At 40.1% G+C, this 21,795-nt stretch overlaps 1 protein-coding gene across 14 annotated transcripts in view; it reads left to right on the top strand.

Annotated features, from left to right (window-relative positions):
* The window catches only part of magi2a (membrane associated guanylate kinase, WW and PDZ domain containing 2a), a 199,777-nt gene that overhangs the window by 126,045 nt on the left and 51,937 nt on the right, over positions 1 to 21,795 (top strand). For 13 of the 14 annotated variants that reach the window (XM_034864003.1, XM_034864006.1, XM_034864005.1 and 10 more), the window contains 4 exons: positions 1,145 to 1,264; positions 6,310 to 6,525; positions 8,934 to 9,144; positions 12,591 to 12,670. In XM_034864003.1, the coding sequence (XP_034719894.1) occupies positions 1,145 to 1,264; positions 6,310 to 6,525; positions 8,934 to 9,144; positions 12,591 to 12,670 (627 nt within the window). Of the gene's footprint in view, positions 1 to 1,144; positions 1,265 to 6,309; positions 6,526 to 7,678; positions 7,786 to 8,933; positions 9,145 to 12,590; positions 12,671 to 21,795 lie in introns of those variants that run through there. The other variant, XM_034864015.1, reaches the window with a different exon arrangement.

The raw sequence follows: 21,795 nt of genomic DNA, 5'->3' as shown, positions 1-21,795 counted from the left end.
CTTGATTACTATTCTTTGTGTAATTGTAAGTTTGGTAATCAGTGTTTGAAAGGAATCCTGGCTCTCCCTGGCCCACGACTGCACCGCACAGGCATTGTTCCAACCTTGTGGGGAGATGCAGGAGCAATGACGGTTAACCTTCTAAAATCAATTCACCCCGCACAACCTACGAGGAGTGATCAGTGGCACAGTTGTTCCCCTGCTAACTTTAAAACACACAGATGGATACTTTATATGCGGTCGTAAAGGGCTAACAAGTGTGTTTTACAGGCTCCTCTTTTAGTGGAAACAACCCTCGCCCAAATGTGAAAACCCATTGAGCACCTCAGGGGTAGAGTGCCTAAGTGTTATCACAGCCGGGATCAGCTTTAACAAGTCTAATTAGCACATGGTGATGACGAAGTATTTAGGAAGCCATTTGTACCTCAGTTTGACATCATAAATACTTTGTCACACATTGTTTTAGTAACTGGAAGAGAGATGCTGGTCGTGTCAGTGAAGTTAACTTGCAATTCTGCTGTTATGGTGCACCCTGTTGGTTCACCTGGTTGAGCAGGCGCCCTATATTCAAAGGCTCAGTCCTCACCGCCGCGGCCCGTGGTTTAATTCTGACCCTTGGCCCTTTGCTGCATGTCATCCCCCTCTCTCTCCCACTTTCTTGTCTTAATCTGTCCTATCTAATAAAGTCAATAAAAGCCCAAAAAGAAATCTTTAAGGAACAAAAAAAGAAAAGAAAAATATAGTTTACTATTACAGGGTCAAGTATTTTCATCACTCCTGTGTCGCAGTCAGCTGGCAGAACTGCAGCTCCTGTCAGGAGTCCTCGACATGATGTCAGTTCCATGCAAATTGACGTGATTGCTCCTTTTGGTGTACAAATTACATCACTTAGTAGCTCCTGAGATGGTACCTTGACACTCCTCCCCCATGAAGCACGCCGTTCAAATATTCAGTTTTTGCTGCGCAAGAAGGAAAATGAGAAAAGGGAATAAAGAGGGCACTTAATGAATAGAGCCAGGTCCAGGTCAGCTTGTCTTAGCTCTGGTATGTTCCGATCTTTTCTTAAACACTCAACAATGACTCACTCTTACTTCTCCCATTTAGCAGTGATGAGGTGTTCAAAGCTCTTGCTTATCTCCTACAGGCACAACCAGGCAGCCCAAGGAAGGAGAGGTCCCAGGGGTGGATTATAATTTTGTGACCATTGATCGGTTTATGGAATTGGAGAAAAGTGGAGCCCTGCTAGAGAGCGGAACATATGAAGGTAAGGATTTAGTTTGTTATGGTGGTGATTCCTCTTTTTTTATATTTCAAATTTTTCATGGAATTTGTGATGCAATGTGGCACCCCTGGTAGATTTTTTCTGTATGTGAGTGACAGCGGTTTAAACAAATGCTGAGACACACATTCATCCTTCCATCCATCCATCTAGCTTTTGGCTTTGTGGGGACAAGAGTGTCAGCGGTCATGTTGGACACACAAGCAAAAAAAAAAATTCTATAAATTCAGAATAAAGAGAAGAAGCGCAAAGCAGGCTCAAGGCTTGGATTTTAAACTCCTCAAAAAAAAACAGCCCCTAGTCTGCCTGGGCTCTTCCAACACTCAGGAGACCCCTGCCATTATAACACGTAGTAGCTAACTTTATCCTCCCATCTGACTACAGTCTCTGCCGCCACTGCAGGAAGAAGAAAAAAAATGAAAATGGCAAATGGCCAATTTAATGGTCAGTTGCCAGAAGCGGTGTTAGATCCTGTCGCCGATGGGAGCTGCCTTACCCGGGGCAAGCTAGATAGAGTTTCTTTCGCGTGGTCACTCTGCCATTATTGAGCATTTAAGATATTTTAATAATTTAATGGCCAATTAGATGAGGAAGAAAGACAGACAGGGTGACATTTAAAAAGAAGGCTGAATTGAGGATCAGCTGGTTTTTAGAGGAGAAGAAAGGTTTGAGGTCGTTTTGCAAAGAACAGGAAGCGGTCAGTGCAGTTCCTGCTGCAAGTGTCCTTAAGAAAGGCTGAACTCCTGACATCTCACTTCTACCCACTCAGGGAGGAGGAACTTTTTGTGCGGGAAGTGCTTTTTCTTTTCTTTCAGTTGTATCCTTAATGTTTCTCAACCTGGAAACATGTAATCCTGGGGGATCATTTACGGTTACTACAGTATAAGTTTATGATATGGCCCATAAGTTTAGATTTTTTTTAGCTTTATATTTGAGAGCTTTATATCACATTTGTTGTGGTTCAAAATCAGGGGTCTTAAATTCAGACTACCCGAGCGGTTAGGGTGTCTCCAAAGCTGAGAAACCTGTAATTCCCCTTTTCTCTTTCTCGTACCTCAAATGCTGCTCTGTCGCTTGAGTTTGAAGTTCTTGATTTTTCTTGCAGATGAGACAGGTAGCAGTACGGCTGGGTTTAAAAAAAAAAAACAATACCAATACCAGTGCCCTTCGAAGTGATACTGATACTAATAGAGTTCTTTATTTAAAATAATCCTTCCACATTTAATGAATTAATTTGTTACATACGCCACAGGCGTGTAGTACAGCCATGCTTTCAAAATGTATTGGTGGGATCTTTACCCGGTGAACTGCCCACTCAAATACAATCAAATGCACGTCAAATACACAAACTCAACCTCAACTCACCACAGACTCCATAGGTTGTAGCTGCTTCAGTAGAGGGCCTGTTCACACATCACATTAAAACAAAGAACACTTTTGGTTGAACGCCCTAGGTACCATACAAATAGTATTTTTTCTTAATCTGGGTATAAAAAGGATTGAATGCAAGAATCTTTTAAGGTTTAAAGACTACTTGGTACTGGGTTATTTCTGTCGGTACCTTAAAGCAGAGGCGCGGTTTTTAAGCCAAGGCCCCCTTAGCTGTAAGAGAGATGGAGCAAGGACCCCCTATTACATATATTTTATAAAACGAATTTTAAATTAGGCCTACAAAAACCTGTAGGGCAGCCTAAAGCCCGTATACAGACCTTTTTTGCATAAAATACTAAGCTTTTCAAATAGCCTAATAATTGTTGCCATGGTTTTATAAATGCTGTTTCAATGTTAAACAGACATTTGGCATGGCCTTAGTGACTACCTTATATTTGCTAATAATGTGTTGGATCTATGTCAAGACTTTTTACATTTTGAAAAAGCTCTTAAAAAATAAAACAATATTTGGAGGACCCCATGCGTTGTGTCTGAGGACTCCCTAGGGGTCCCGGACCCGCTGTTGAAGATCCCTGCCTTAAAGGCATCGGGTACCGATTCCAGCCCCAAGTAGCAGTCATATTAAACTTTTTTCAGCCTTTGTTGAATCTGTGTGTGCTCTAGGTTGACTGGAGTGCTGTTGGTTTGTGAACAAATATGTATCCGTTATCAATCGGGCTTTTATGCTCAATGCAGAATGATGAAAAGGACGTTTACATCTAGAACCCTAGAAGCCCAAAATTACTTTCTATTTGGCTTCTCTTTGAAAGAAATAAACATCAAATTTCTTTTGATGATCATGGCACTTAATGCTTGCGAATGTGATTTGAATCATGCTTTGGAATTTCTTTGTTGTCTTTCCAAGAATCATTTGGGGACTTTGTTAATTAAGACTTTGATTTCTCTTTCTCAGTTTTATCAGCATGTAAGAAATAGCCTAGTCTGAAATCAGTGTGGCTGTAAGATGTGACAGCAATTTCCCCACTTACATTAACTTCAAAGTCCAGGTTTCTGTGGTGCTGGTATTAAAGTTCACACGTGGAGCACTAGGACTTATTCTTCTTTCTTCTCAGAGGCAGGTCTCCAGCTCGTTGAGGCTCTAGGATTTGTGTCTTTGGTTCAGGGGTTCTAATCCCGACAGTCATCGTAATCTTTTTACAGCTCCTCTCCTCCATTTTTCATTGCAGCCTTCATGTTATCCAGAACGTGAACATGGTGTTTCATTTGGTCTTTACAACACAGAGGGAGCTTATTATTTTTTTATTTCTCTGGCTATTTTCCTGTCCCCCAAAAACTGTCTGCAGTGCAGTCCAGTGCATTTTGAACCACTTTTATACTTGCATTGTCTTCTGATATTTGTCTTAAATATCTGCCTGGGTTACTTGAGTGAAGCTAAAGAGATAGCTCTACTATTGGCTAATCTAATATCAAACCTGGTGAGGACTAGATAGATAGATAGATAGATAGATAGATAGATAGATATTTATTGATCCCAAAAAAATGGGAAATTACTAAGAGTACCGCAGACCTAATCTGTGGCTGATGTCCTCTGAGCTGATTCAGTGAGGACAATCTCTTCAACTTTCTTTCATGCTCTTGGGTTTGAAATTGACACAGAAACGTGCATTGTCTAATCTTTTTTTTTTTTAAACGCATCTCTCAGACTTTGGCTCAACATGATATGACATCTCACTCAAGCATCAGCATCTCAATCACAACACCATGCTATTTGTTTACCTCCAAAATGTATAGTTTTCAGTGGGTAAAATACAAGTCTGGCATTCAGCTCAGCAATATCTTTTACAGTTATATCACTGCGTTATGAAATGTTTTACAAGCCTCGGGAATCATGGACCATACCCAAGCCAGAGGGAAATCTAAAATAACCCTTTCATTTAAAGGGCCGGTTCACTCATAGATTTTTTTCCCTTATTTACACCCATGCAGATGCAGTCAGTTTTATTTGCTTCTGGATATTTATGCTGCTAAGTTTTCCACTGCAAAGGATGTGGGTGGAATTTTGTTTGTTCACATCAAAAGCATTAAAAAATGGCATTTAAATAGCTCAGCATTTAAATGTCTATCCAGAAACAACTCACAGTTACTCATACTATAAGCCACATACTTAGCTGGCAGCTGTTTTGTTAGCGTTTTCAACCTCTAGAAGAAAATAGTTCATAAAAAGAAAACCTTTACAGTGACCCTTAAAATAAAACAAAAAGAAGTTATGTGGTATTAACAGTGACTGATGGAGACTGTCGGAGGTCCGCTTTCGGCAGACAAACAAAAAGAAGGATAGTAAAATGTAAAATCAATATAGAAGACTGAATGGATTGAGTCAGAGCCAAGAAAAAAGAGGTGTGGCTCTGATCAGAGATGGAAACCTACAGATACAGTGATTGTTTAGTCACGTGCCAGGGAAGTTGGGGCATGGTCTGATAATTGATCAATGCTCAGGGGAAAACATGGGAAACTTGGCCACCCCCCAAAACTTGTTGAAATTAATTCATGGCGTCTGTGTTTTTCTTTGCAACATGTGTTGCGTTTCCATATTTTATTAGTTTTAATATTGTAAGACGTGATGATCTTAAGGCCCCCTGCTTGTGTGTTCATCAAGCATCAGCAGGCTTCAACATGGAACAGCATGTCAAAGGCACAGAGCACCTCATCCTCCCTGTAGCTGGTGCAGGGGTGTCACAACCCTCTTCTGATTTACCCTAACCCTACTGCTCCCACGTCTCTCATCCTTACTCTCTGAAATTTTCTCTTAGTCTGGTTTCATTTACATTTTGTGCTTTGAATGTATCTTCATAGCTTTGTTTTCCTTTATTACAAATAAATGCAAATGCAGATTTTATTAAAACTTAATATATGTTCTTGTTCCTTTTGGTATTGTCAAATATATTGACTTGTTACAATTTATAGAAAGGGATTCAACATGATAAGAGTCTGGAGTCATGCTAACACGCTCACATTAACAATGCTAACATGCTGATGTTTAGCAGGTAATATTTACCAGCTTCACAAACTTAGTCTACTGTGCCACAAGCACGTTTAACATTAAAACATGGTTTATAATTTCTGTAATTATTAGGATATTTTAATAGCTTAGCTGTGCAAAAAAAGCTATGTATATAGGCCACCCTACAAGTTATTGAAAGCTCAGTTTAATTTAACTTAATTTTAGACAATAAATGGAGTAGGGGTTTACCTGCTCCATCTCTCTTTCAGTTAAGGGGTCCTTGGCTTATAAAAAGCATTGAAGACCCCTGGTCTAGAGACTTTGATTATCTGTAGCAAGTCTCATAGCAATCTATCCAATTGTTGACAGAATATTTCACTGACAGTCAAAAATGTCCACCTCATGGTGGCGTTTGGATAAACGTCAGGGATTTACCAAAGTTATTAATATTCAAATGTCTGGGGACTGAGGATGTCTGGAATAAATGTGACAGCGATCCATCCAATAGTTGTTGAGCGTGGACCGACCCACCAACAGAGATACATTTTTCATGCAGCATGCATGGCTAAATATAAAAGAGGTAACCATTATGCATACAAAATGACTCTAAATGTATCACAACTCCTCTCTGCTCCAGATAACTTTTACGGCACCCCGAAGCCTCCGGCCGAGCCCAGCACTCTGCTGCTAAATGTAACGGACCAGCTGCTGCCGGGCGCCAGACCCACCTCCGAGGGCAAGAGGAAGCGTAACAAGTCGGTCAGCAACATGGAAAAAGCCAGCATCGAGCCCCCTGAGGAGGAGGAGGAGGAGAGACCTGTTGTCAATGGCAACGGTGTAGCTGTCACCCCAGGTCAGCCCCAAACACAACCTCCACAGATGCATAGGCAGAGGTCGCTTGAGCCCGGAGCCTTGTCATGACGCCTAGGTTTTTAGGTCATGCTCCCGGTCAGGCTGATGTGTATCAGCTCATAGCCTTTCACAGTCTTTCAGCCACAGACTCTAGAGTGGTTGCTTAGCAACAGAGACGGTAACAGATTGCTTTTACATGCTTTTTGGGGGAAATGATTTCATGGCAGATTATCACTTTTAATTGGTTACACAAATATCTTTATGTGCAATGTATTGGCGTGATATGTTAGCTGTGAATTATAATTCACTCTCACAGTCAGTGATTACTTCTGCAGACCACACAGTTTATGATTAAAGCATTAGTGTCGTTGCTCTTCAGAATTTGATATCATTCATTAGGTATCATTAACAGGCACTGTCTCAGCCCAGATAGCTGGAGGGAATACACATGTATTGCTCTTCAATTCCCAAAACTTGTTTTTAGTGATTCAGACTAGTCCAAACCACTGTTATCCTTTCTGTAAATCTTTAAAATGGACAGATGGGACATTTAACATAGCACGTAATGAGGCCAAACCTCTTGAGGTATAAATAGTAGAGAAAGACAGATATTTACTTAATAACAACATTCTGAACAAGGTGCTGACAGACTCAAGCCGCCTATACAAGAGATACAGTAGGCAGCAAAACTGCCTTGTGCTGGCCATTGATTTCCTATGGGGAGAGAGGTGCCGCCCAACTACGCTGCCCTTGGTGTTGCACACCGCTCGGTTGCTGCGCTCAGTTTGTGACGAATACCTGCGCTGCGCTTGCTCTACGGCCTACCTAGCGGTGCACAGAGAGCAAATTGCGTATCATGTGTAGGCAGCTCAAGACATGTCAGAATGTTCCTTTTTATTGTGTGCATTGTGTAGACATCCAGATATGCACACACACTCAAAAACACATGCACACGCTAACAGTACACAAACACACCCACACACACACAGACACACACACACAAACCCTTTGAATACATCTCGTGATCACATGAAAAGACCATCATAAAAGAGTCTTTTATGAGTTAGATTTTTGTGATTCCAAATCCAAAACCATGCTGTGGTCCTGTGACTTTCTAAGCTGGTTTATTAGCCTCAGGACAACCAGTTCTCTCACAGCAGTCAGAAGAGAACAAAAAGTCAAACTGATGGGGCATTGATCCCCAGGAAGTTTGTTAAAAGGATGAGATTTTGGTTTTCCAACACCAGGGAGCTCAAACAAGGTAGGAGTCTTAATTTGCAAGAGAAATACATACATGCAGACATTCCTCTAAATATGGAAATAAAACTTTATTTATATGGCATGTTTCTAAATGTTTTCAAAGTGCTTAACAACAAGAAAGAAAGAGAGACAATGAATTCAATGAAAATGCATGAATTTGAGATAGGCTTTGACGTAACAACAACACAACTTCATATACAGTGTATGACACCTTTCCTAATGTTTTAGTGTTAGTGTTTTACAGGATGAAAGAAAGGAAAGACAAAAAGCTAAATTAAATGCACAAAATCATTTTAAAAACAAGATGTACCCTAAAAGTAAAAGTAGATAAATGTTCAAACTAACTAAAAAGTTTTAAAAAACTAAACTGACAGAAAACTTTATATGCAGTTTCATTTGTGGTCTTGAATTGCTTTACAGATCTTTTGATTGAGCTTTATTGAGTTACCTGTGTAATTTTGGATTTTACCTTTTAATTCCCGCTTTTAATTAAGCTTTATTAATCTCTATATGTATTTTAGTCTACACTTTGTGTTACATTTCACAAGTATGAAAAGTGGAATTCTAATAATGGGGAGTTTTGTCTCTGTAGATGGACAGAGCGTGGGTTGACCAGGAGACCTGAGGGGGAATCAATAGAGATCACAGCAGGCTCTGTGATCTAAGCAGATAGCTACCTCGCTCTTTCCGTCCCATAGATTATCTCTCAATCCCCTGCTCTCATTTGTCCCCTCTCCCCTTCCCTCCAACAGCTCTCCTCTGGAAAGCACACACACACTTTCCATCTCTTTTTCTTTCTTCCATACACAATATTTCTCTCTCACGCTGCCATAACTCAAACTAGGGCACCACAGCCAGCTTTTCCTGCAGTCGCTATTGTCTCTTCTGCTTTATTCGTCTTTCTGTTTTGTTCATTCCCTCACCTGGCTTCACCTCGTTCCCCTTTCTCCCCGTGGTCTCCCCTCCTTCTCACCTTTTTCTATTCATTCTTTCCTTTTTATCTGTCTCTCCACCCTAACCCCAACTCTCAATCAGTTTTTTTCCCGGCCTCCTACGTCTTCTTGTCCTCGTGTGTGTTTCACTCTCCTCATCCCCCTCTCCTCCGCAATAATGTCGTGCCTGACTCATACTGCCCTCTTGTCACCTCAGAGTCGAGCGAACATGGGGACAAGAGTACAGACGCTTCGGGGGACATTGCCCCGCAGGGTACCCTGGCGGAGGCCCCACCTGAGGCGCCTAAAGACGACGGACAGTCCCCAAAAATGACACTACCCAAACCAGATGAGAACGACGAGCTAGGGCCCCTGCCAGACAACTGGGAGATGGCATACACCGAGAAAGGAGAAGTCTACTTCATAGAGTAAGTGCCAGAAATGTCATACAGTGTATTGCTGATTGAAACCTGAATACACAGGTGTTCATAAGTCATTGCAGAAATATTTTTGGAAACACAAACTCACCAGATGGTAGGCAATCTTCTTAGCGACTTCTCAAGCAGTATTTATGGATTTTTATAGCCACTTGGAGGTAACACAACAAGCTGTAAACACAACAATGACATATTATCATCTTGATAGGGCAAAGGTGTTAGCAAACAGTTGCCTGTTTACACATCCAGTAGACACGGAGCAAGTTTAGCATTCATTTGAAGTTGTGTTTTTTTCCCAATATTCACTCTGCTTTTAACTCTGTACTTGATCTCCATTATCTCCGTATTTACTATGTGGCTGTTTTGCTACTAAATGCTCCATTATGTTCACCTTGTCTGCCCGCCATTTGGTGCTGGGCAGGTAGAGCTTTTGTTGCTGCATCTTGAAAATAATGCGGTGAGCGTGAACCAAAACAATAAAGTTTTAGGCCTTAAAATCAAAATAGTCATCCAAAATACTTGTTTAAGCTGAGGGAAACTGCAGAGTTGGGTTCTTCATGTTAGTCTTCTGGTGCTGCATGGTAACAAAAACAAAAGTAAACGTTATATTCTTCACAAGGATTAAAAAAAAATAGCCATTCGATCTTTTTAGAACAACCCCTCTTATGTGCAGTCCGAAGAGGCATGTTCCAGCCTTTAGAGATCGCAAGATGAGTTTGTGTTTTCATTCTTCTGCAACAAAATTTAATTGAGCCTGAGTTACTAGGGTTAGGTACCATCTAAATTTACTTCTGTATATTCCCTTGGCCACACACAAACACACACACAGACCATAATGGATGATTGGTGTTTAATGAGATTTAGAGGTCCCTAGAAATACCTTGCTATACAGAACTCTGTTATACAAGCTCTAAAGTTTAATTCATTGGAGATAGTACAGCTGCAGTACAATATGTGGAGGTAAGTCTTTGTTAGAGAATAATGGAGTTGTTAATAATGGAGTGTGTGTTTGTGGTGATGGAGTGAAGGAATTGGATGCTCATGGATGTAGACTATGGTATTTGTGTACTATCAATTAATGTAGCCATTTTTTGTATTGCATCAACCGATATTTCCAGTCAGTAGGCTACATTTCTCCATAGCATTTATGGAATACCAGCACTCTTGATCAGCAAAACCAGAGAGAGATAACGGTGGCGATTGAAATCCAGCCAGGCACATGTTGCCTCCTCATGTCTACTTGCCACAGAGGCAGACTTTTAATTCCCTCCACTGCAAACAAGACGGCTCACCATATGTCTCCTCCCCTAAACAGACAAACCTCATGCTCCCACACCCACAAAGCACATTACACAGCTAATGCAGTTAGACCACTGACTTTCTAGCTTCAGTTTTTTTTTTGTGTCTGGTAGTATGTGAAGCCGTGCCAAAGTGATACAGCCTCCAAGAGGATGCTTGCCTTTGATTGGCCTCCATCCGACATCAATTCATTTACCTACAGCATTTGAAGTGAGGTGGCTGAAGAGAGGAAGGGAGAGAAGGAAGGATATGTAAGGGAAATAAAAACATAATTCTACTATAAATAGTAATACCTAGATATTAGAAGAAAGGAAGGAAGGAAGGAAGAGGAAGGAAAAGATTGAAATGCATTTGGAGAAGAATCAAAAGCTGAGCAAAACCGACTTTACCTTTACCTTGAACTGCATTTTATTTGGCTCTGTTTACTTATGTTTACCGATGGCAATCTCCATCTGTCTGTCCACCATTTGGGGTCTAGATTGAAATATCTGGAATATATTTCTGGAAAATATCTTTTCATCAATCCCATTCATGGGTTTGTGACATTGATGACATTTAAGAAATTCCCATCAGCCTCAGTTATACTTTCAGTCCTATTTTGCAATCATTCTCATGTTAACACAGTTAAGTAATCGTTTTGCGTGGTAAACATTATACTTGCTTAACATTAGCATGATAGCATTGTCATTATAAAAGCATATTAGCATGCTAAAGTTAGCATTTAGCACAAAGCACAGCTGTGCTTAAGTCAAGCCTCACAGAGCTGCTAGCATGGCTCTTAGTGTTTTTTTCTTTACACTTTTATTTTTTTATTTTCTTAATATTTGTAAAGCTGCACTTATCAATATTTTAATATTAACAATGAATAATTGACAATGTAATGTGAAAGGTGTCACTCAGTAACAAACTACACAGTGTCATTATTGAATCATAGTGACAAGGGGAAGTTAAAGCCTATGTGTGTGGTTAACTCAGGTTCAAAATGCAGTAATGGATCGAGACAGAGTCTGATAACTTGTTTAGACAACAAAGGAATGAGGCGGGACAGTACAGGGTTTATTTAGGGGGGCAGTCACTTGATCAGGACATGTCGGGAGTATTTTTGTGGGCTCGGGATGGGATGGGAACGATTGATTCCCATGTTACCCTCTACTTTGTAGCAGCTGAAGAGCCAAATATTTTCCTGAGCAGTAAAGTCAGTAAAGATGTTCTGAGTAAAGTCTAGACTCTCATTTGTCAGGTGGACAGAAACACAACTAATACATGATCATATTTCTCCATGTCTACTGGATGTGTAAAACTCAGAACAGATGTTGTGTTTCCAGATTGGTACTCTGCATCCAACTGGTCAAAACATGATTAATGCAGCTTTAACATCTGTATAGATTTATATTATACACACATTTGACCTACATTTTATACAGCTTTTTATATTTGTTTGCAACACAGTGTTTTTCTTGTTATTGGTGCATTCTCATGATCTGTGTCTTCGATGTCTAACTGCTTACACAATACCTTTGGGAAATAAGTTCAAGTTGATAGTCCTAAAAAAGAACAAAGATTCAATGAATCCCCCTTTTGTCCTTCATCTTCTCACCTCAGTTTTTAACTGTAGGCGCTTTGTGTACACCTTCCCTGCCCTCGTTCTCCTCGCTGATATGAAGGGAGGCCATTGTGGCTCCAGAGCTCCAGACGAGCTGTGGAGATGCGTAAAGTTTGCAATGGCCCATCATATCTGATTTAGATCCAGCTCTCTGCCCGAGGCTCTGGATGAATCTGCCAAACCCACAGCTGTTCCCCTCCATCACTCCCCTAGCCACCCCTTAATCTTTTTTTGCCCTTTCTCTCTTTCTCACCCCCCTCTGCCTGCTAATGAGAGACAGTAAGCAAATTAAAAGTATTGATTGCCATTTTGTTAAACTAAAGCTTTTTTCCCCTCCCGTCTCTCTTGTCACCCTTTTTAGAGGCAGGCACACAAGGGAGTCTCATATTTCCTCTCTGAAATGATTCTCTTGCGGAATTAAGAATCCACCAACCTCCTCTCTTTCTGCCAAGTCTCCTCTCTCTCGCCATCTATCACACTCCCTCTCACTCTCTCTCTCTCTCTCTCTCTCTCTCTCTCTGTCGTCTCTTCACAGCCACAATACCAAGACAACATCGTGGCTGGACCCGAGGCTAGCCAAGAAGGCAAAGCCGCCCGAGGAATGCAAAGAGGATGGTGAGTACCTTATCTTCTATTTTTCCTTTCCCTAGGATTTTTTTGCTCCTAATGTTCATACATTTTTGATTTATTTTTGAACAATGTTTTTAATAATTTTTCATTGCATTTACATTTACTGAAACAAAGTGCGTACATTTTAATTACAGAACCTCATTACACAAGATTTAAACCTTGCCTGTTGTTCTGATGAGATGCATAGTGAGATTATTTCATACGAGACTTCAGTTCATTGGAGGAACATTTGATGACTATTGTGTGCCTGTGTAGGATTTTTATTTGATGCAGTATGGTGGAAATGTTGGTGTGCATGTGTGTGTGTTTGCGTGTCAACACCAGTCGGTGGGAATAGGAAGCCCTGTGATGTGCGAGTTTAAAGCCCAGGTCCAGAGAGACTGGAGGTTACAAAGACTTCTTTATTCTCAACTGAGAGAGATGTGGAGTGTCCTTCACCCACCCACACACATAACAAACACACACCAAAAGGAAAGGAGAAGGATGAATATCAATTCAGCAGGTTTAAATATATATATATATATATATAGATATATAGATACACATACACACACACACACACACACACACACACACACACACACACACACACACGTGTGTCATCTATCTCTTACCCATCACCCTTACTCCCTACTTTTCTTTATGTGTGAAATCGAGAGGAGATTTATCACTTGAGTTATAGACAGGGAGGTAGTGGAGCTGACTGGAAGGATTGGGTCTTAGAGATGGACTGAAAAACAAATGTGAAATTATTTTTTTGGATTGTGTCTCTGTGTCGTTTGGTGTTTGTTCATGGCGGGGGGCTGGTGGTGTTCGTGTGCATGTTCCTGGTAAACATGGAAGCACAAGGATAGAGTTTCTCTAAAAATATATTTGGCACTCAGAAATACAGACTGAGGGACAAGTAACTCTTTGCGTTTGCTATAACTTGCCTAATGTGCCAAGTGTGTGGGAATTTAGGACAGTGGACTGCAACTAATTATTGTTTTTATTATCAATAATCTGAAGCTACTCTTTTTTGATTTGTTGTTTAGTTCCCGGACCTAAAGTTTACGCCATCCAACTCCTTATTTAGTCTAACCAAAAGTCCAAAATTTCAAAAGTTATCTTTTCTATTAATATAAAACCAAGTTAATCCACCCTGGATTAACTTTGTTAATACAGTCTCACAAAGGCCAGCATGATTGTATACTCTTAGCCTTATTGTATGATAAATGATGTTAATCAAAATGTAAATGAACTGACTAAGCATTGTTGAATTCCAGAAAGTACTCGGCAACAGGAAAGTATGTCAGTGTCTAAACAACTGTACTTTAGAAGACAGCACACTTAATAATATCTGAATCACTATTGGAGTGCCTGTAGACGTTTGCCACCTTGAGCAGGATTGTCTTGCTTTGCCAGACCTTCCTCCACAGCCCTGCACAGAAAGGTCTGGCTTGGAGGGTCTGGCTAGGAGGGTCTGGCTAGTCCACACAGCATTCTGGGAGAAAACCATGCTCCTGCAAAAATAGTCTCAGGAAAGAACTTGTTTAGGTGAAACGTGTACAGTGTGTTCAAAGGTTGCTTTAATCGTACAACATAAATCTCAGATTGGACAAATAGCTATCTTACAGAGTTTCCCTTTGTGGATCAATAAAGTATTTCTGATTCTGATCGCTGTCTGGATTTACCCTTCAGTGATCTGAGGAGCAGTTAACCATAGTCCTCATGAATCGACCGGAATTTAAAATTCTAATACAAACAAAATGGTAAGTACCAGACAATTTTTTGAATTTCCAATGGGAACGGAGCAATCCCGCAAGTGGAACCTCATAGATATAGACTATGAGCAGGATAAAACAAATGTTAAGACCTATTTCCAGATGCTGTTTGACTGCTGCAAGGTAGAGCGAAGGACAAATGGTACCTGGTCTGAAAACAGTCCCACTGTGTGGTGGCATTAAACATGGGGGCTTCTTCCTGTTGATTTATTTTCGGTTTTATTCGTTTTATTCAAAAGAATTATTGTCTTAATCTTGCAGTTTATTCAAAAGACTGTATGTTTAGTGGCCGTATCTCCCCCATTCCCTGTCAATCTTCAGATATTAAAGATGAAATGACACCAAAATAAGACAGAGACGCCTGTGAGGAATTAGTTTAAATTTGATTTTGCTTTTATCTCCAGAACTTCCAATCCTATTTATCCATCAAGACCGTTCCACAATAGGAGATGTTCTGATATTTGGGAGGACTGGTATTGATCTGGTTGAGCCGCTAATCTTGTTAGTCCCCAGCTAAAGAGGATGTAGTGCTTAATTGTGGCTGCAGGTCTAAGTGAGTGGACACATATTAGGAGTGTTGGGCCAATAGATAGTTCTAATTTTGACACATTCTGCGTCAGTTGGTGTTGACTGTGTGGAATAAAAATCACTAAGCAGTTTTTCAGGATTCTAATCATTGCTTTGCTCTGATTCTATGGAGGAAGAACACTTTCAAAAAAATGTATGCACAACTTTAAGTATTCATATTCTGTTAACACACACTTCTAGTGCGTACAGTCAAGAAGAAGCAAACACAGATCAACTGCGTAAACACAGAGGACAACACAGTGAATGACAGATGAGCTATATCACTAGCAGATGCATGGATTTATGGATTTATCACTGCAAGCATTCTGCAATTTAATGCAACATTTAATAGGCCCACTGCTACAGCAGCTGGTGGTGGTGACGGTTGTTGCGTGCGTGCGTGCGTGCTTGACAGTGTGAGATACATTTGAATAACTCTTTCTTTTAAATATCTTAAATACTTTGGTTTATGTTATGTTGCTTTATGCCAAATACCCGCGGAACTAATGACCTTCCCATCAGTCTTAGTTGTAATTTGCGTTTAGTGCTAATAAGCAAATATTAGCATGCTAACACTAGGGCTTGATATTGTTTAAAAAATTAACCCAAAAACCTATAATGCATAGTTTCTGCCTCCCCCATGAGGAATTCTAAGTAATGACAGTTAAACTGTTGGCGCGTCTACTTGATACATGAGATTCCGGATGACACAATCTTCTGAACATAGCCGTACTGAGAAATACAGAGAGAGTTGTGTGGAGCTGATAAATGTAATGGACGTTCATTAATATCCAAAGGTTACGCACTAAAGCTTTAAAGTGATACAGATACAAATATAATACTTCATTTGATACCTTTTTTTCCTACTTTATTCGATACCCATTATGTAAATGAGATCATTCAATTTCATAAAACGCCACCACCACTAGATGCTGTAGCAGTGGGCCTATTACTTTTTGCATTAAATTTCAGAATGCTTGCAGTGATAAATCCATAAATCCAGGCTTTTGCTACTGATATAGCTGATGTGTCATTCAGTGTGTTGTCCTCTGTGTTTACGCCGTTGATCTGTGTTTGCTTCTTCTTGATTGTACGCACTAGAAGTGCGTTAACAGTTTACTTTTTGTATGTGTAAGCAGCCATATGAGAGGTGTGTTGTTCACTTCAAACTTTCCACAGCCTGCCGGCACTAGCCACCCCTGAGAGCTGAGTTCAGTTAGGGAGAGAAAAGCTGCCTCTGTAAATTTGTTATTGATTGGTGGGAAAGCTAGATGTGTGAGTCTGTGTTTGGGCCTGAGCCATGCTCTGATAAGCGCTAACAGGATTGCAAGGTGGAGTCTGTGAGCCGTGACGGGACAACGGGCTGAGAGGAGGAGGAAGAGGAGGAAGAGGAGAGCTGGAGTATTAAGTGAGACTTTGAGTATGGATGTGAACACGTACTGTAGTGAAGACCAGATGTCGAAGAAGTATTTATGTCCTTCACTTAGATGTAGCATTGCCACAAAATACTTAAAATAAAACCCCTGCAGTCATAAATCTACTTTAAGTGGACTGGTAGTATCAGCAAAATTAATTTCTTTTTTGGAGGTAAAATAAAAAGTGTATCTGAAATGTTGGGAATAATCCATCAGTCCACAGGCAAACTGTTTGCACAAGTTCGGTAGGTCAAAGTTCAAGCAGGAAGTTGATGTTTAAACCATGATGGATGTTTACAACAGACATTATTATTATTAACCCGGGGTTGCATAGTGTTTTTATTACAGATGGAAATAATGGCCAAGTCAATGCAAATGAGGCCTAATTATCCTTTAAATTCTGCAGAATGCCCCCTCTTATATCATATAGAAGCCTCACGTACAGTTGTAGTTGGTCGAGGTGGAGCTTATTTGACCTAATTCATGGTTAGTTTAATCTATAACAGTGTATCTTATTATGAGACACATATTGTATGTGTAATGTCTTTTTGTGGTGGGAACTTTAGCAAAGGTAGTGGAGTAAAAACTGCAATATTTCTCTCCAAAAATCTAGTGGAATAAAAGTGTAGTAGTATACTTTAGCATAAGTAGTAAAAGTAGCATAATATGGAAATACTCACATAAAGTACCTCAAAACTGTACTTAAATGCAAAACTTGAGTAAATGTTTTCACCGCTCGTAGAGAAGACATCTTGTTCTCTCTCATGTTGAATGTCGGTTGCAACACATACAACCAGAATCTGTCAAAATATGCAGAGAAATGTGTGTTCGATTTAGCGTGCTCATTCCTGCGTGTTCAAGGGAGCGACTGCTCGGGTGAAGACAGAGCAGTCGACATCACAGACGCCATGTAGTTACATAACTCACTCTATATTTCTCTCCATATTTCTTTCTGCCTCCATCTTTCCCACCTCTTCTCTCTCTACCTCCATATCCATCTTTGTCCCCCTCCCTCGCACCTGTCCTCCTGTCTCCTCTTTTTGTGTTGGTAGACGAAAAGAACTAGGACAGGCTCGTAATAGAACCTCACTGTTTGCTTTAAGTCCCCCCACTCTCACCCTCTTAAAGTTGGTGGTTTTTATGTTTTGTTTTCCTGTCCTGCCAAATATTTGTTGGCTGGGAAAAAGAAAACCGTGCATGCCTGTTGTTACCTCACTGTCTTCTTTACTTATTCAGCCTGTTAATCTCCTCATGTATGCCAAAGCAGGAAGCGAGAATCGCCCTATTAAATTAGTGAATTAAAATCAAACAACTGTAAGATAATTTCCATCACTCTTTCAGCGCATTTCATCAGACAACAGCGTGTCCTATCCGGAAAATCTAGGCACATATAACATCATATGTACAGCATAGGATGGAGTGTAGACACAGAGAGTGATTTTAACTTTGATGACGCCCGGGTTTGAAGGATTTTAATCGTATTAGAGTGCTTCTTTGTCTTTCGCCTCTGTGTGTCCCAGCAGACTTTTCTTGTGAGAAAGCAGAGAGCACTAAAAAACTAGACTTGTAATTACATTCTGGTCATGTGAGGAGCTTCACGGGCAAAGAGACTAAATTATTATTGTCTCTTACAGGCAAGCATTGGGCACACTTGCTGATCTTGTCCTCTTTCTAGTGGAAATAGCTGTGCTCATGTTTTACTCGTGTCTCTTTTCTCACACGTGCAGTTGTAAAAAAGCCGTCCTGTGTGCGTGTGCGTGTGCGTGTGTTCTTCCGACACTTTATGTATGTCCAGGTGAATGCTACAAGGCAAAGCTTGTCCAGCCCGGGAAATGTTATCTCTCCTCTTTACTTACAGCCAGCTCAATGGGACCTTCCACATTTGTGGAGTGTTTTTGTGGAAGTTTTTAGGGGACGTTGAATGTGAGCATATACTCTTTCCACGGTGTGCAGTCCTACAGGTGAGTTATTATAGACAGGGAGACGCAGCGCCCTCCTTCACCTTGAGACTCTTGCAGCAGTCGCGAGCAGAGTAGCGGGGAGGGGCAGGCGAAGCTGTCTGCAAAATGATTGATGGGTGTATTTTGAGAACATCCCCAGCAGAGCATGCCTGAGGCCTGGAGATTGGAAGAAGGATTCAAATGACTGTGTGTGTGAATATCAGCTGCAATGTATTTTTTTTACCGCATCTAAGCCAACTGATATGCTATGTAAAGCTTGGCAATAAATCAACGCAATATCAAGATGAAATAAGATACAGTAACGTGGGTGATTTGGTTATCGTAATATCAAGATATATCTTAAATGAAGTGAAACAAACCAACCTCGCCAAAAATGGCTTTTAGACAATGAACTCCCTTTTGTTCCCATTGTTATTGAAATAATGTTTAAAGTTGGTAACTGAAAGGCTACCATCCCCTCTCCTCCTCTGTAGAGTAGACATCTTGAATCGCGGACGCTTGGCTTTCCAGATAAATTTAGATACTGCTGATAGTAATTTACGCCAGTAGCCAGCAGGTGGGGAGAGAGTTAGCATAAAGATCACAAAATTGACCCTGGACAAAACATTTATTTTAACCACTGAAATACAGGCTTAAATTGACATGGGGAGACCATCCACTTTTCCATATATTTCAATCCGCTGTTCAGAGCAACAGAATAGTTATGTTTAATAATCAGTATTAAGCAGGGGAAGACCTCAATGCCTAAATATTAAACCTGCTTAATAATGGGGATTGCGGCAGAGATGGTTGAGTTGCGGGCAGAATCATTTAAATTAAGTTGTGCAAACTTTGACCAAATAATTTTAAAGGCTGATAAGCTTCCATACTCCGTGATTATTACAAATGCATATTGGTGACACCATATTCGATTTGCAAATGGCTTGAGCCAGCGTCTCTAAAGAAATGACAAATAATGCAGGACTCAAGGGGCAGCCTTGGCGGGATGATCTAGAAACTGGACACAAAGAGGAGGAGCTGCGTCCAGCTAAGACTCTGATGGATTAGAATACAAAACTTTAATCATGCCAATGAAAGTGTTACCAAAGCCCATCACCTCTAAGACTGACCATAAAAATGACCACTCAAGTCTGTCAAAGGCTTTTATTGCGTCAAGAGAAAGAAGTGTCATATGGGTCTTACTGTCCTTTGCCGCATAAACAATGTGGAGAAAGCGTCTAACATTATAATTAACAATAATTAACATTAACAATTAACAATAAACATAATTTTTATGAATCCTGTTTGGTTTTGCCATATGAGACTCCAAACAAGATGTTTATGTCACCGGAAAGCAGGCTCAGAGGTTGATAGCTACAACACTCTGCAGGATCCTTATCCTTTTTCAATAATAAGGAAATTAAGGCTGTGTTAACATCCCTTGAGAATTCACCCTTTTCAATAGAGAAGTTAATCATGTGAAGAAGGAAAGGGTCATATCAAAAGATTCCCATTATAATCTCCCAGAGCACAAATGGGCGTATTCAAACATGTCCGATAAACGGTCCAAACCCCCCAAAATGTCCATTTTGCTATATGCAAGCTGTGAATATTCACGGTGAATGAAACTGTCTAATGGGCTTGAAAAAGGACTTAAAAATGGTTTTGTCAAAATTTGATTGTCAAAATGGTTGCATTTGGCTGAGAGGTTTTCTGTCAATTGACTAATAAAATAATTGTTGCAACTTTAGTACAATACTGTACATGCTGTGATAGAACATTTCACACATATTTCTCACTTCTACAACTAAATGCATCCCTTTCTGCCTAATTTGATTCAATTTAACATGTTAACATTTGATTATGCTCAAATAAGCTTTTAAATCATTATGTTGCAAGACAATTTGACATTAAGCAATTTAAAGCCAAACAGAATCATGTAAATGCTTTTTTACATTACCGGTCAAGTATTTTAGTCATGTTTTTTACATATTTATTGGTCTGTTTGGACTCTAATTGAGTTAGAAATTAGTTGAATCAAATTAACCTTAATACATAATTGTATCTAATCAACATCATCCAGGAAGCTTTTATAGGAGAACAAGCTAATTTAAATAATTATCCTATTTAACACCTAACAAAAGGGTCTCACAAAGAGGCACTTTCTCTCCTTATCGTGACCAGACAAGGGGAGGGGGGGTTATTTGAGCAATATTGCTGAGAGAAAGTAGAAGAAGAGAAAGTATGTGTGTTTTTGTGTGAGCAGCTGCAAGTATTTTATTCACATAGAGCTCGCCAAATAAACCAGAACTTTGGAGGCAAAAAGAGGAGAGAATAAGTGCCAGGTCACAGTTCAGTACGTCTCCTTCTGTTCCTGGCATGTTCCGATAAGCTACAAGCTTGTGAATTCAGTTTTTGTTTTCTCATTTTCATTCTGGAGCTTAACTATTGTCTGCTCGCTCTGAGACAGAGACCAGTGGGACTCTGCAGTAAAGGGAATGTAAGGACATGCATTTCTCCACAGCGCAGGTGTATTTGGTAGGAAAACAAGTTGCGGAATAAACAGTAACTCATTGAAATTTTATTTTATTTTAGGTTTATTTGGCAGGGACAATGCACACTAATAATACATAAAAGTAAAAATCTGCCAGAATTAGCCTGGAGGTTATTTTACATCTGTTGTACCTGGACTGGTGGCAAGAGGTCACCCTGAAATAAGATAAAACAATTACGCTATTAATGATACATACATATTTGGCCCTATACAATATAAGTTAATTATACTTATGCTAAAAGATAATAACATAAAAACAAGAACAGTTGGGTGAGATCACCACAAATATACAAACAGCTGAACTGAGCATAACACAGCAGAGGAGAACACTGTTGCCAGCAAGTGACACAATTAACTGATTTGTTGTCAGCGTCCTGGCTGTTCCATTGGCTTATCCTGTCACAGTGGAGATGTATTGGTATGTTAATCATCTTCTAAAAGACTTGAATCAAGAGGAAACAAATGCACTTAAGGTTAATGTCAGTTGGTCTGTGATGTAAAAAAAATATGCATCTCAGTGCATCAATTTATGTCGAATACTGTCCCAGCCTGTGCAGTTTTATCACACTCTACAAACCGATATTCCGCCATATGATTATCTGACAGCTGTCAGCATGGCTGGGCTTGTGCACTTGTCCTTGGGGATCCCTAGCTTGTTGATTATGTAGTTAAAGAAACATACTGAATGCACATGCTGAGCATCTTTAAGCATATGCCGTTGCTTCATTACAAAGGACTTATAAATCCACATTAAAAGTATGTGGCTATATAATGTCTATCCCTGTCTCAGGTGTCAAGTCTTATGTGATATGTGATTAAGGGCTGTCTCAGGTGAAGGTTGGCAGTGATGATGAATCATGGTGAAATCTTT

This window comes from Etheostoma cragini, chromosome 23 (genome assembly GCF_013103735.1).
Source record: "Etheostoma cragini isolate CJK2018 chromosome 23, CSU_Ecrag_1.0, whole genome shotgun sequence".
NCBI classification, from domain to species: domain Eukaryota; kingdom Metazoa; phylum Chordata; class Actinopteri; order Perciformes; family Percidae; genus Etheostoma; species Etheostoma cragini.
The sequence above is the reverse complement of the archived record's forward strand: the minus strand, read 5'-3'. Positions and strand labels throughout refer to the sequence as shown.